This window comes from Petromyzon marinus, chromosome 30 (assembly GCF_048934315.1).
Source record: "Petromyzon marinus isolate PM22_M1 ecotype Great Lakes invasive population chromosome 30, UKy_Petmar_22M1.pri1.0, whole genome shotgun sequence".
Classification (NCBI taxonomy): domain Eukaryota; kingdom Metazoa; phylum Chordata; class Hyperoartia; order Petromyzontiformes; family Petromyzontidae; genus Petromyzon; species Petromyzon marinus.
This window is the reverse complement of record NC_133696.1, coordinates 2,072,127-2,087,575: the sequence shown is the minus strand read 5'-3', so window position 1 is coordinate 2,087,575 and position 15,449 is coordinate 2,072,127. Positions and strand designations below refer to the sequence as shown.

Sequence of the window (15,449 nt, the reverse complement as noted above, 5' to 3'; positions counted from 1 at the left end):
AATCCCGGCTTCGCCCGGGACTTGGATTCACCACGCCCGGCCGCCTTTGTCTCCCCAGTGGCGATATTCACACCACACCAGTTACTCGTTTGAGGCTGAGTCGACCTAGGGGAGGCCCAGGACCGGTTAAAATAATCGTCACCGGTGGTGGCCGTGAGCGGGAATCAAACTCGGGTCGTAGCGTAGCGCGCTAACCACTACACTACAATGCGTTACGATTCCACACAGACACACACCGACAGACACAGACAGACACACACAGACAGACATACACAGCGCGCTAACCACTACACTACAATGCGTTACGCTTCCACGTGCGCGGGTCACGTGACAGATTTGACGTCACAGCTCACTTGCCGTGCAAAAAATAAATGCATTATTGAGCTACCCCCCCCCCCCCCCTAAAAAAACAAAAGTGTTTTTTTAAATAATTTTTACATGATGTACAGTCTGGAAAGTACCCACATGGCAAATTTCAAGTTTGTTGCATGTCGGGAAGTACGCTAAACATTTTGAACAGACACATTCACAATTTTGATTTAAAGCTTTCGTGACTGCAGGGATTTATATTCTTGGTTCTTTCGCTAAAGTCACAGATTTATTATTGTATTGTTTCCCTTCTACGTGACTTTACCGAAAGAACCAAGAATACATATTCACAACTTTGCCTTTTATATATGTGAGCCACGTGGCTCTTAAGTCGGGTGCAACCGCAACAAACTAAACATCCTGGGATAAACCAGCAAATCTTTCAAAAAAAAACCCGTATTACAACGCTGTGCAAATAATCCCAGTGTGATGCAAGTCAAACAATAACAACCATAAAACAATTTAGATTAACCATATGTTTTCGAAATCACCTAAATAAAGCTACAAAAACAATGTAACAATAGTAATCATCGGAACTGTGATTCAAATTTAACAATAAACGATAAACATAACATGTACGACCAAACTTAGACCATCGCAGCGGCGATACGCGAACTCCGCTGCTGCTCCTGACGCTGTGTTTATCTGTGCTCGACCACCTGAATGTGAGGTTGTAGTTGATGCTCTGCATCCACATCAGCAGCCGTACGACAAGAAGCGTGGGGCCCCATGGATTGTGTCAATAGATATTATTGTGGACGGACAGATATTATGTCAACCCATACGGTTTACCCGTATCCTTGGACATGGAAGCTGGCAAAAAAAGTTTGTTATTTTTTTAGTGTTTTTCCCTTGTGATGGGACTTTGTAGGATGAACGTTGATATTTATAAGGGCACAGGGTGACCAATAAAGTCTGAATTGGTGTGAAATAAGTAGGTGGTTCACAGGTATGGATATATAAACTATACGAGACTTTGTATTTTACCAGGTAAGGCCCACTGAGCGATGTATAAGCTCTTTATAAAAGAGAAACACAAAAGGTATCTATTTTGTGTTTGAATATCTTAACATCTGTTGTATTGGCAGAAAGGGTAAAACCTATTCTTATTTTGAAACTGGAAAAAATATCCCATGGTATAGGACAACTATTGTCCTATTTCCACACAGTGCCGTTCATATCATAGATCCCGGAGGGATGATGGGCTGGAGTTGACCTTTAGCCACGTGGCTGCATCATAAACGCGCAACATTACACGTGTGTGAGGTTACTGACAGCTGTAATGCAGAGAGACCAGCACAGCAAGGCGTGCGATCTAATCACATTGAAGACCGAGGTGGTGGACCACGAAGAGATGGGAGACACCCGAAGGGCAACCCGGTGCCCATACAAGTCTCTTCACGAGTCCCTATGCTGACATTGACCGTTTTACCTGTTTCCACCTCTCCCGAGTGGTGAACTCCAGTCGACACGTTATGTCGACGAAGACTTTTCATGTGGCAGTTAAGACAAACCATTTCCATACGCTTACATTGACATAACATGTGTTGTGTGAAAATGCCCAGGCTACAGTCTACATTATAGACTGCCAGTACGATCACCGAGGTTAATAACCATTGCTACAGTCTACATTAGAGACTGCCAGTACACTCACCAAACTTAATAACCAGGCTAGTCTACATTATAAACTGCCAGTACTCACTCCGATTAAGAACCAGGCGACATTCTACATTAGTGTTATTTTCGTTTTTTTCACTTTATTTTTATATCTACGTGACTTTACCGAAAGAGCCAAAGAATTTGCCCAGTGACTTTGCCAGATCTGTTCTCCTGGAAAACCCGAGGTAGATCCCCCTAACTACCTGACCTGGAGCCACGTTGGAGCAATGCTAAATGCACCAGTAGGTGTCGGCTGTCGCCGCATCTAGTGTATGCATTTCTTGCCGAGAAAACCTAGGGTTAGCCCAATGTATGCTAGAACAGGAGCACATGCAAGAGTGCAATAATCAGGAAATAGCAAAAAGCTCAAAGCAGTAATACTGTACTGAAGCAAAAAGCCATGATACTCCAGCGAATGATTTTCTTTCAGTAAATATGGTAAACGTAATTGATGGAAGCATACCAGTTGGGTAAAACGTCGTTTTATTCAACCAAGCATAGGCGATTGCACTACACCAAGAAAACAAAACTGTTACCCAAATTATCAAACAATTAGAAATAATACTAGACAGTTTTCACAATGTTACCATGCCAAAAATTAAAAATTTACATTAGCGTGAAGAATATTGTAAAAAGAGCAAAATATATATAGTACAATACAATGGTCATGTATAAAAACACTTTTAATACAATTCTCATTAACCACAAATGTAAAAGTATATTACACTCAAGTTTCCCATAACTTTAAATGCATGCACCATGAGCGATAAACGGACCAATTTTTGCAATTGAAGCTATAAATATTGCTACACTTTATAACAGCTGGTTTATAAACCAAAATAAACACACTAAACCTTTACTATGGGATTTATAGAAAGTCTTTTAAAATGAATGTCAGAATTCTGAGAGCAATATGTTGTTATCGAGTTGTCAATTTTGTTTTCCAAAATTTTTACTAAAACTGGTATAATCAGTCTGTTCAAAAGGCGGCAAAGGTGCAGCGCTGAAATTGCTGGCTCACGCCACTGCTGGGCGGAAGAGCCTCCAGTTAAGAGAAGGAGCTCTAGAAAGAGCCCGTCCTCTAGTGGGTAAATTATTTTCCACGCTGACCAAAGGTCTTGGAAGAGTAACACCTTAGATTTTCCAATGAACTGGTGTTGTTCATACTGCTGGGTGGACAGAGGCGGAAGCATTCCTTAATCTAATGCGGCAACACCATGTATTCAGCATTCTCAAGGGTAGTCGTCACAGTCTCCTGTGCAAGTTTGTAAGCTCCTCCTGAGAACCGAAGACTTTATCGAAAACGGCAACAGCCTCAGAGGTTCCAGACATCTCCAATTGTTCACAATCTGCTTGCAGCTTAAGTCCCTATTACTTACCAATGTATCTGTGTCAAAGGTAAAAAAAAAAACTCTGTACAAGTTTGTTCCACAGTTTAGTCTGGAGCTAATGAAATCTGACAAATACAAGTAGGATTTATGGAAGGAGACATTGATTATATCACAGATGGACGGCCGAGTCAGAACCATAAATGTGTTCACCCACCTTAAATTCCAATGACCACGTACAACGTAAAGTTGCTTTATCAGTATATGTAATGACACCCACATACCTTGTTCTAAATCTCTATGCCAATTACAGCCATGTCCCTTAATGAAAGACCTTATATTAGCCCTCTGCTTTTGGTAAGACAAAAACACATTATTTAGAGTCAATCAAATAATGCCCTATGTGGGTGGAACGCAAAACCACAAAAAGGTGTATCATGCAACAAGTATACCTCGCACAATGAAATCTTACCAATTGCAGGATACAAGTATATACAGCACAAGAGAATATTTTACATTCAAATATCATCACAAATGCAAGAGGGACAAGGTGCCGGTTGGGTTTTTGTCCAGAGGGCTCAGTTTACTGCTGTGTTTAAGCTTTTTAATATGTATGTCTATAACAACATTAAGTATCTAGCGACATTAATTCACACTTCGGCTGACCATTTGATCAAAGTACAATCTGTATGACACTTAATATGCCCATCATATGGGCACTGAAAGGCAAAATTACTATAATCCTACAGCCAATCAGTTGTTATTTGCCGTATTAGTTTTTCCAATATTTTTACGTTGCAGGCGTTAAATGAAGTAAATTCAATTGAGTGGACATGTTAAGAATATAGGTACACAGCAGTATACATTTTATACCTTACACACAATAGTTTGTTTTATATACGTGTATGGCAAGGGTTCTTGTACTATTACTAATCCTCCCCACCGCTGCCAAAATGGAAGGCTCCGTGCGTGCACGCTCACGGTTGCGCGCCACCTGCAGCCCTTGATATTAGTGCGACGCGAGCGAGCGAGCGAGCGAGCGGGCGTGACAAACCGACGGTGACAGAACCGCATAATGGAGTGGGGGCTAGGAGGAGTGCGGGAGGAGCGCGCAGTCCCAGAGAGCGAGGCGTTGAAAAAAACCTCGGTCGCACAGGACCAGAGGCAATGGCACCAACGTGGGGGGAAGACTTCATCCGGCAGTAGCCTGACGAATGGCAGCAGCCGCTGCTGTTGACGTTGTGATTGATGACGGATCACTATGATAACAATAACGACCATGACAACGCTGTCCATCGAAAGGAAGGTTTGGCAGAGTCGTACGGGAGTGCGTTGATGAAGCAGAGTAACGGCGGCAAGTTACTTGTGCCTGCTGCCCCGTCTCTTCATGGCCACAGTGCATTGGGGGCAGTACCACTTTCCCTTGGGGGCTTCCTTCAGCCCCACACAGCCGTAGTGGAACCACTCAATGGGGCACTGCAGAGAGAACAGAGAACACAGTTGGGGTCAGGCAGTGCAAGGGAGTGGGACATACAGATAACATCAGGGCAACAGCAGCTTATGAATACCGTTCATGCTATCCCAATAATTTATCTTACAATAGGTACGATGAACTTAAAAAAAAGGTGACACTCACTGACTTTACAAAAAAGACATGCACACAAGACATTTGTTTCCCTTATTCGGTCCTTTGTCAGAAAGTATGAATGACAATCATGATTCTCAGAGAAGAATAGTTGCTCAACATTTTAGAGGCTTAAAAAGGAGAAAATGAGGCTTCACCACTTCCCAAAAATGTACGGTTTGCACACCCATGACAGTGATCGTTTTTACTTTTTTGGGTGCAAATTGTTCATATATGACCACAATCAGAATCTTTATTTAGACTGGAAGAATTTGATGAGCTATGAAGCTCTTTTTCACAGATGTCCAGTATCGGCGGGTCAGCAAGAAACAGGTTCCACTGTCTAATGAGCAACATACGACAAATTCAAAATAAATGTCGACACTACTAGACATATCATTCTTTATAAATCGTACAGCACGCAATTAAGTATATGTTGTGCACTAACACTACATGAAAAAAAATGTTGCTTGAGGTACTTACGTCTTGATTGTCACAGCCAACCATTTCTCCATAAGAAACCTAGAAACATAAACACAAGACTTTACAAAAAGGACAATCCTACTGATTACAAGAGTTGACATCGATATTAGGGAGACAAAGGCAGCCGGGCGTGGTGCTGGTCACCCACCCCCTCGTTGCGCCACACCGGCCTTCAAAGGTGCTCGCTAACAGCACTTGCCCCAACAGTCTATTAAGGCTATACGGTGGATCTTTGTCTGTGTCGTGGGACTGTGTGTGGTGGGTTGAGTGAGCGGACACACCTGGTTGCAGATGCAGTACCGCGGCTCGTTGGGGTCATACGTCCAATCCACCTGGTCGCTGAGTTCTGCGTCCGCAATGACCATGTCGGGCTGCGCCAGCTCTTGTGCCAGCGCTGACGGCTGCTGTGCTGCTGCTGCCGCCGCCGCCGCAGCTGCCGCCGCCGCCGCCGCAGCTGCCGCGGCCGCGGCCTTATTGCCCCTGCGCACAGCAACACAGGCGTGAAGCTCCTTCACCATCAACTTCCACGTGCGACACCAAAAAGGCCAGCGTGAAAGGAGAATCGTGTCGGGTGCTAATTGTCTCCCTCGGTGACTGTGCATAACAATGGATTTTTGCTGCACTGCTTCCCTTTCGTCCTTTTGGCGTCCTCTGGTCTAACACTGTTTGAAACTAGGCTTGAAAGAAAGCTGTCTCTGGTGTGGACCGATCAGTTTAAAAAACAAAGCAATTATTATCAGAATATGTTTTTTTATTTGCATTCTGAAAACAAGTATTGTGGTTTATTCAGACATGATTCCTTGTAAAAGGTTTCAGCTTGGTGTTTTAACATCTTAACACCTGTTTTGTTGCCAGAAAAAAGGGGAAAACCTATTCTCATATTTTGGTACAGGCAAAGGAGGTCCCATGATGGAAATGATTTCCACAAAGTGTTACATAGTTCATCGACTCAGAAGAGCAAATGAGTTGCGGTGACCACAGACCTAGATTTGGAATCACTAACCTCAACAGGAATGGATTGGATTCATTCCATTAGGTATGAGACAATGAAAGACCTTAATTCAGCAGAGCATCATATTATGTATGTTGAACTTCTTTCGCACCGTACGTAGCCAACCGTACTAATCGGAGGTGCGGGGGAAGGACAACAAACTAAACACAAAAAGCAGTTCTAAAGAAATGGCTTTTCAATATAGATTTTAAAGTGCATAGTTTCCTAATATTGGAAGGAAGAGCATTTCAGACGGCGACAGAAGCGCATCTGAAAGCGCGTGATGCAGTGACCATCTTTGCTCGATGGCTCGCCAAAAGCTGCTGCTGCGAGGGCGACCGGAGTTCGCGTGACGGCTTACGCTCCTTGACAAGATCAGCGAGGTATTGTGGTTCACTTGTGGCAAGCACTTTGCAGGTGTCAGTTAAGACAGGCCTACTGAAGTGGCTCCGGTCTGTCAGTTCGCAAAACACAGGTGACACAATCGCGGTCCGCTTTGCCGACCACAGCCCGACGCACTTGCTCTTGCGGCCGCTGCGCGAGTCAGACGTAGAAGAGGCGGAGGAGGCAGCGGCGGACGCCTGTGCGAGCGCGGGCACCAGGCCGGGCCCCTCGCGCGGCAGCGGAAAGTCTCGCTCCACCAACGAGAAGTCGCTGTTCTTCAGTGCTTCGTATGTCGCTTTGAGGCTCGACGTGCGGCGGCCCTCTTTCATCTGAGCGCGACGCAAGCGCAGAAACACAAGCGTAATCATCGCCGTCACCACCATGATCACAGCAATCATCCTTACCATCATAATTATCTGCATTGTTATCATCATTACCATCCTTAGCATCACCAGCATCCGCAATACTGCATTATCATTATCACAAACATTATAGTTACCGTCATTAGCACCACCACAATCACTGTTATCATCTGTGTCTCGCATTTTGGAGGTGATGAATCATAGATCAAACACATTTGCATTCAACCTCCAAACCCGCTGGGATGCAAGGTAGCCAGCCATGAAATAGCATACCGACTGAATCCTCATTGCCTTTTGCAATTTTGGCAATATCAAACATGGCTCACAACAAGTCTTTTTACATTACATTTCGTACAGACACCACAATCGGTTGGCAAGATGACAGCAACAGTGACAATGAAGAACAGGTGTTGGCCTAGTGAGAGTGACATCAGCGACTGTGGGGAAGGGGATGGGAGGGGGGGGCATTTTTGTACCTGAGCTGTGGCCTGCACGGCATGGGCAGCAGCTAGCGTGATGGCTCCGGCCCCCATGCCGCCTGGTATGGCTGTCAGGCTGTAGGAGGGCAGCGGCTGTGACGTGGTCAGCTGGTAGGCGGCGGCGTTACCGCCTGTTGCAGCGGCAGTGCCACTGGTGCTGTTGCGGTAGCCTGCGCGAAAAAAAAACACGTTCTATATTTAACATACACATTGGGGTTTTGATTTCAACAGACCGAGTCCCACTTAACTAGGCATGCCTATGAGCAAATCACCCAGAATGCCCACGATTGCATCAGGGCTGATCCTGGGTAATGCTTAGATGGGTGACCACCATGCATAAACATTGCAGCAAAATCACTCCTTCTCAACTATCCCACTACCCCAAAACAACCTCCAATGGGTTCAATCCCTCTCCAATTAAAACCCACTTATTAAAGATAACTGATGGCATAAAGACTTGCTCAATGACGATTGGTTCGGAATTTAATCCCAGCCCAATCAGTAGTACTGGATTATATGAAAACAACAATGGTTGGCCACCCAACAGGGAACTAGTGTGAATAGTTGAGTTTTTTGAGTCATCGACATAAAACAACCACACAAGTTGATCCATTCCCAGATACCCCACTGATTTAAAATGACTATGTTATAATGACCATGTTCCTTTCAATAGGCGACTGGATATTGTGAAAGCGATGGCTCCACGTCTTAGAGGAGAGTGTTAAATGATTTCATAAGTATATTGGGATTGGTGGGGGACATGTAGAGGCTTTGAAAGAAGATGTAGTCTTCTCAATGTCTCATTATTTTAGTGATGTAACTATACATGGATCACCATGTATATTTATTTAAAATAAACCACAGAGGGGACCAGAATCCAGATACTCACGATGTTCCGCACGTACCTGAAGTATTCTCCTTGCTGCTGTCAGCTGTGAGGGTTGACAGCAGAGCCTCTGACTTAAACTTCTTGTCCTGGTGTTCGGCAATGAGGTAGGGTGACGGGCTAGCGGTGTTTTTGCGCTCTGCAAGTTGGTAAAAGCACACATAAGCATGGCTTATGTAACATATCTCTGCCTTAATACGTTTCAAATATACACTCTGTCATGTGGATAGTGTCTTGTTTATATTCTTGGTTCTTTCGGTAAAGTTACGTGACTTTACCGAAAGAACCAAGAATATGAATCCCTGCAGTCACGAAAGCTTCAAATCAAAATTTAGTGTCTTGTTTGTTTTGTTTCATTTGATAATTTACCTACAGGTAACATTTGCATCGGATTTCCTTCGTTATAAATAAGCCATTTTTACACGAGCTATTTCCCGAGTGCATTGACAGCACAAGAATCGAGATTAATCAACAAAGTCCGTGACATGCGTATCAAACACGGGAGGGGTTGGAGTCTCGCGGTAGCAGGAGCACAAGAGTCGTGAGCGCGTGTTCATGGAGGCCGACACTTACTCTCAGTGCGCGTGTGGCTGTGAACGTGGTGGTTATTGAGAGTCTGTGCAGGGGTGTCCAGTTCAAGGGACCCTGTGGAGGCGCAGAGAAATCAATCAGAACACATCACAAAGAGAAATCACTTATCAGAATCTTTATTTCGACTGAAGGAGGAATCCGATGAGATGTGAAGCTCTTTTCGCAGATGTCCAGTACAAATATATATATAAACTAGTTGTTAATGTTTCTTATTTGTCAGGACGAGGGCACAGGTGTGCAGAGCCACGTACGTCGCTCCAGGATCTCGGTGATGCCAGCATTGTCGGCCTCCAGCTCCATCTTGAACTTGGCGAGCTCCTGGTCGAGCTTCCGGAGGTGCCGGTCCACCTGGGGCACGGCAAGAACACCACGCGCGGTCTCGTTTAGCAGCGCAAGGCCATGGAAAACAACAGATTAGCACCTACGATTAGCACAGTTGGCTACGTACGGTGCGAAAGAAGTTCAGCATAACTCACTGTTGCCTTAAAGCAGGGGTAGGAAAAAATGTTCTCGATGAGGGTCAATTAAACTTTCAAACATCTTTGGCACACCACACGTAAATATACATCTGAGTCACAGTGACAAAAGTCTCTGGGTATGCTGAAATCAGAAATACAGTATTGCTCAGTAGAAAATATTCGCCTCCAGTACCCAATGAGTGCAGCTAAGTCGCTTGCAGTGATGAATAAATATTGTTAGCGGGTTTGTTTTTTTTCCAAGTGTGCTGCAGGTTGTATGAAACATTCACGGGCTGGGTACAACCCATCATCCTTAGGTTACTGCCCTGCCATAAAGGGAACCTCAGGGCATGACATCTGAAGCGGACTTACCAAGTCGTAGATTTGATTGGATAACTGCACCTTCTCATCTGCATCTTCCAGAGCTTTGTAATAATCCTGAAAGGAGAAACAATGATGCTTCAAAGGGGTTTCACTCACACAAACCTGGGCACATACTTAAGCAATTGCAAATGACATTCATTTCAACATTGACAAAGCACCAGAACATTGCGATATGGATGCAGCTTTAAGGACTTTAGACAAGCGGTTGGGAAAATACACGAGGCATATATGGAGATAAATATCGGGTAAAAAATATACTTTCTGTACTGCCATCTACTGGCAACCTCGTACTCCTGCAGGTTTGCAGTTTCACACGATCTGTATGATCCCCACAACCCAACCTCGAAAGCGACGAACTACAGGTACTGTGATCGAGGATCGCCACTGTGAGGCATGTGTAAGCACAGCGGTGTCACCCCCAGTCTCTGCCCACGACTCTCCTTGCGCGTACCTTTTTGATGGCCTCCATCTGCTCCTCGCGCCACTCTGGTTTGTTCTTCTTGGCATTCGCAAAAAAATCTTTCACCCGCTGCTCCAACTCATCCATGGCATCTGCTCGAGAGTATTTATAATAATAATTAAGATGCATTTCAGCTGTTCCTTTTTCAAAACGTTAATGTTTTTGCTTTCAATTATCCCAACGGTGGTAACAGCATCAGGCACAAAGCATATCACCTCCAGTTAATTTTAAGAAGCCTCTGCAGAGTTTAGACAGTCACCTATGCAAGTAAAATACTCGAAAAGTAAAATACTCTCGAGACAAGTGTAGTTTGCTTAATTGCTGTATATTTAATTATTCACAAGGAAGTGCTGCTTAGCTGTGATCGCAGAGATGGCAGTATACCAACACTGCCATCTCTGTAATCTGGTCCCCGTAGTCTAGTCAATAAATGTGTAACTAATGCCAAGGGAATGATTCACATCACTTGCAGAACAATCTTCGCACTGCACAAACCCTAAAGGTCCGTCTACTCCAGTATGAAAGAAGTGATTATTGGGGGAAGCAGGACTCATGAAGCAACTACGAATCCATCATATTAAAGTTGCTATTTTGCTCCAACACGTGGAAGTGTAATGACCGCGAGTGGTGACACACACTGCACAAATCCATCTCTCGCATTGCCTGTGTCAACATCATAGATGCCTAGGTAAGACAATCGCTCTGCACCAGCAAGTTAAGCTCATTTATCTCCTGTGCCCATCTCATTTAAATTCACCTTTATCTTGAATGCATGTTATCCTAATTAATACTCGTGCAGATGCATAACTCTTAACCTGCAGGTCTATTTTAGCCATCTCTAATACAGGCTTGTGAGTGCAATGAATGTTAAGGGTCCCTCTGCACCCACAGGTCCATCTCACTCGTCTCCTGTTTGAATGTAATGACCTCTAGTACAAGTGCAATTAATGCAAGGTGAGGAGACAATTTATCTGTATCATCTGTAAGTCTATTTCCCGCATCTCAGTGAATCTGTCTCGTTTCAGTGTACTGTTCGAATAACACAATTCTGTCACACAGCATTACATTCACACAAGACCAGAGAGACGTGTGTCTACTGCTATTATAATTTATATCATCTAATATTAGTGCATTTTTTTATTGCAATATACGTGTATGTGTGTAATAATCTGCAAAGTCTATTTTTATGGTTATATACTTGTACGATTTTAATGCGAACATAAAGTATCTTTTTACACTATAAAATGTACAGCCTGCACTAACTCTGCACCTAAAGGTCCTCCTAATGCAAATGCATCACCACCAAATTTGTGATTGCAACGCAAACGATCACATAATGGGTACTCACTCTGCACCTGTAGATCCATCTCCCGCATCTCCGTGAATCTGTCTCTCAGATCCATGGGAAGCTGCTCAATCACTGCAAGGCAGAGGCCGCACGCGTGCTCAGTCCTCCTCCACCACCACCACCCCACTTTAAACTCAACTCTTGTTTTCATGTTTACCAGGTAAGACACCACGGAGCTAAGTAGCTCATTTCAAACGCGATCTGGTTTATCACAAACGACGGCTCAACGAGGCGGCTTATAGTGTGGACATAACTGTGGAGAAAAATCCACGGTAAGAGAGACACGCAAACTCCAAATGCACAGGCATCAGGGGGTCGGGATCGAACCCACGATCTCCTGCATATCAGGCGAGGGAGATAACATTACGCCACGGGTGGTGGTGATCGATACTCACTCTCGAGGTAGTCCTCTAGGTACAGCATCTTGGCGCCCAGTCGGCACGATGAGCGGAGAACTTCGAAGGAGGGGTGTAGAAGGTGGGGAGGGTGAGGAAGAGGGTGAGGAGGAGGGTGAGGAGGAGGTGAGGAGGAGGTGAGGAGGAGGTGAGGAGGAGGTGAGGAAGGCGACGGCGACTTCGGCGGTAGCGCGCAGCCTCCACTCAGCCTCCTTCCTTGCGGCGACTTTTGCCCGGAAGTGAAAAACCCTTCCGTCTGGCTTTACGGCAGCGTCGTAAACATTTGAAAGTGTCGTGAAGCGCTGTGCGACGTCATAAAGAGTCGTAAGGCTTCGTCCATCAAGTGTCGCGAAGAGTCGATGGTGTCGTAAAATGCCGTGAAGTGTCGCAATGGCCGGTTGAACATCGTCGGTGGGAGTTTTCTTAAAGCGTTAAGTTGCCGTAAACTTTGACTTAAAGCTTTCGTGACTGCAGGAATTCATATTCTTTGGGTCTTTCGGTAAAGTCACGTAGATAGGTTCAAATAACCTATCTACGTGACGTTACCGAAAGAACCAAATAATTTGCCGTAAAAGATACAAAAAACCCGATATGGTGTCGTAAAGTGTCATGGAAGTGTCGTAAAAGTGGACCCACACACTTTGACCCCCCAATGGTCAGATCCCAGGTTCAGATCAATTGCAAACAGAATAATTGATTGTTGCCTCAGTGGGAGCTCAGTTTGGTGTAAATAAATCGATAAAAATGTCGCACTGCATAATAAAGGGTCCATGCAGTGGCAGGTTACTCCTCTGCTGCCACCATTGAGAGACCTCATCATTGGGGTCCACCCCAAATTTAGAATTACCTGGTTGTTGTGGACTTCATTTACCAATTTGTTGTGGTTATTTGTTACGCAATATTGTACAACCCCATTATCAACCCGCATTGACCAGCACGGTGAAGTATGGTCAAACAACGCCCATGTGTGACAGCTTGTAGAGATCTTCAACCCAGCAGTGAATGCATGGCTGTACATTTTATTCATATTTAGTTAGCTGCAAATATTTGTAAGGTTTTAGTGTTTATGTACGTATGTTGAACTTATTTTACACAGTACGTAGCCAACTGTGGTAATCGGGAGGATTCGCTGCTTTGGAATGTTTGGCCAATACGATGAAAGTGGCACGTGAAAAGAAACGAGAGTTCGCAGAGGAAACCCATTCATCTACGAGAGAATCACACTGAAAACCACCACTATCTGCTGGCCATATCACAACCCCATAAATAAACCACTTGAGTTGTTAAGCAGCCAGCCACAGAGCTCACAAGTCTCACCCAGCATAAGCCACAAACGCGTGGTGGCAGCACCTCACTTATTTCACGCATTCGCGATGCCATTGAAATCTACCCAAGTAAATAGCTCGTCTACCAATAATGTGTCCCTCCCCTGGTATAAACCACTTTAAAGTGCAGCCCACACAAGTGTCTTCCCAAGTCAAGGCACACCAATTTAGTGACTTGAACCTTACACTGTACCCCGGCGCACGCACAATGTCCGTGATGCAGTAATTTGTTTATAGTCTGTTGATGGTCAGCGATGTGGCAATTGACTCATCTCGACGAGCGTTCAGGGTTTCGGCGTAATCGTCCTCGCTGCGTTTCGACATCGCGGAGTGTGGCACTGATTTCGGATTGAGTTAAGTTCACCCCTGGACAAAATAGTGTCCCAGAAATAAAATATTTAATTGCCTCGGCCAGTTTGTATTATTTGGTACCCCGGGGTACCGGCATAAGGATCACTTGGCAGTGGTGCTGAAGCATCAATGGACAACACTTCATTAACGCTGCCTTGTACCAAAAATATGAAATAGTCCACTATTTTGGGCATTTCCCATTCTTCAGAGCAGAGAGAAAGAGTGATGTATTGACTTTTCTTTGAAAGATTATACTTTAAGACCATTAAGACATTTTAACTAATCTGATCAATGGATTTGAATTGGCAAGTTCAGTAAATAGTATTGTACCATTTTTTGATTTAAAGCTTTCGTGACTGCAAGGATTCATCTTCTTTGGTTCTTTCGGTAAAGTCACGTAGAATGAGAATAAAATAATAAATTCATAAAATAAAATAACACAATAATATTCTCACGACGTTTCGGCCACAACACAAGCGGCCTTCATCAGGTGAAGGGACGAGACTGTCTGGAGGACAGCGCTGGAGTGAAAAAGCCACGCTCAGATCACGACCTTTAAGCTGTGTGAGAAGAAACAAAGCGCCTTGACAAAGGAATTAGCATAGAATTTAGCATTGAAATAGCTGAGTGATTCGCTTGTGACTGGTCACAGAAATGGCTATGTTAAAGTCAGAGCATACACATTCACAGAGGCACCTAGTACAAATCAAACAGGAGAATTTAGCATTGAAATAACTAGGCGAATTTAGCATTGAAATAACTGAGTGATTAGCTTGTGACTGGTCACAGAAATGGCTATGTTGAAGTCAAGGCCTACACATCTGAGCTATTCACAAGGTCAAGGGGTGCCTCTGTGGGTGTGTATACTTTAACTTAGCTATTTCAATGCTAAATGCTATGCTAATTCCTTTGTCAAGGGGTGCCTCTGCGGATGTGTAGGCCTTGACTTCAACATAGCCATTTCTGTGACCAGTCACAAGCTAATCACTCAGCCATTTCAATGCTAAATTATATGCTAATTCCTTTGTCAAGGCGCTTTGTTTCTTCTCACACAGCTTAAAGGTCGTGATCTGAGCGTGGCTTTTTCACTCCAGCGCTGTCCTCAGGACAGTCTCGTCCCTTCACCTGATGAAGGCCGCTTGTGTTGTGGCCGAAACGTCGTGAGAACATTATTATGTTATTTTATCAATTTATTATTTTATTCTCATTCTACGTGACTTTACCGAAAGAACCAAAGAAGAGTATTGTACCAATTGCCATTCTGGGTAAAAAAAACTCGATTATTTTACAGCCCATAGATGTGTTATCCAATCTGATAGCTCTGCATACAATCTTACGAGAAGTCAGAGTAGTCTTATGGAAAGATTGCTGCTCACCACGTGTACATCTACAGCTCTTTTTGTAATTCTATTTCTGGATGAGGGCCTCCCCCTGCCATACAGGACATGGGAGTTATATGGTCATTCTTTACGATGCTGGACAATGCACTTTGGTGAAGGCAGGAAGCATAGACGTTGGAGCATGATGTACAGACCAAAAATTTACTTTGATGCACCACATTAATATGACTCG

At 44.3% G+C, this 15,449-nt stretch overlaps 1 protein-coding gene across 1 annotated transcript; it reads right to left on the bottom strand.

The window, feature by feature from the left end:
* Positions 1-2,494: 2,494 nt before the first annotated feature.
* ING3 (inhibitor of growth family member 3) lies at positions 2,495-12,474 on the bottom strand. Its single transcript, XM_032963179.2, has 12 exons — positions 12,202-12,474; positions 11,807-11,878; positions 10,450-10,550; positions 9,987-10,052; positions 9,408-9,504; positions 9,139-9,210; positions 8,585-8,704; positions 7,677-7,849; positions 6,974-7,167; positions 5,745-5,943; positions 5,464-5,502; positions 2,495-4,832 (listed from the first exon to the last, which is right to left on the bottom strand). The coding sequence occupies exons 1-12, from the start codon at positions 12,227-12,229 to the stop codon at positions 4,716-4,718; spliced, it is 1,278 nt and encodes a 425-aa protein (XP_032819070.1). The 5' UTR covers positions 12,230-12,474; the 3' UTR covers positions 2,495-4,715.
* Between the last annotated feature and the right edge of the window lie 2,975 nt (positions 12,475-15,449).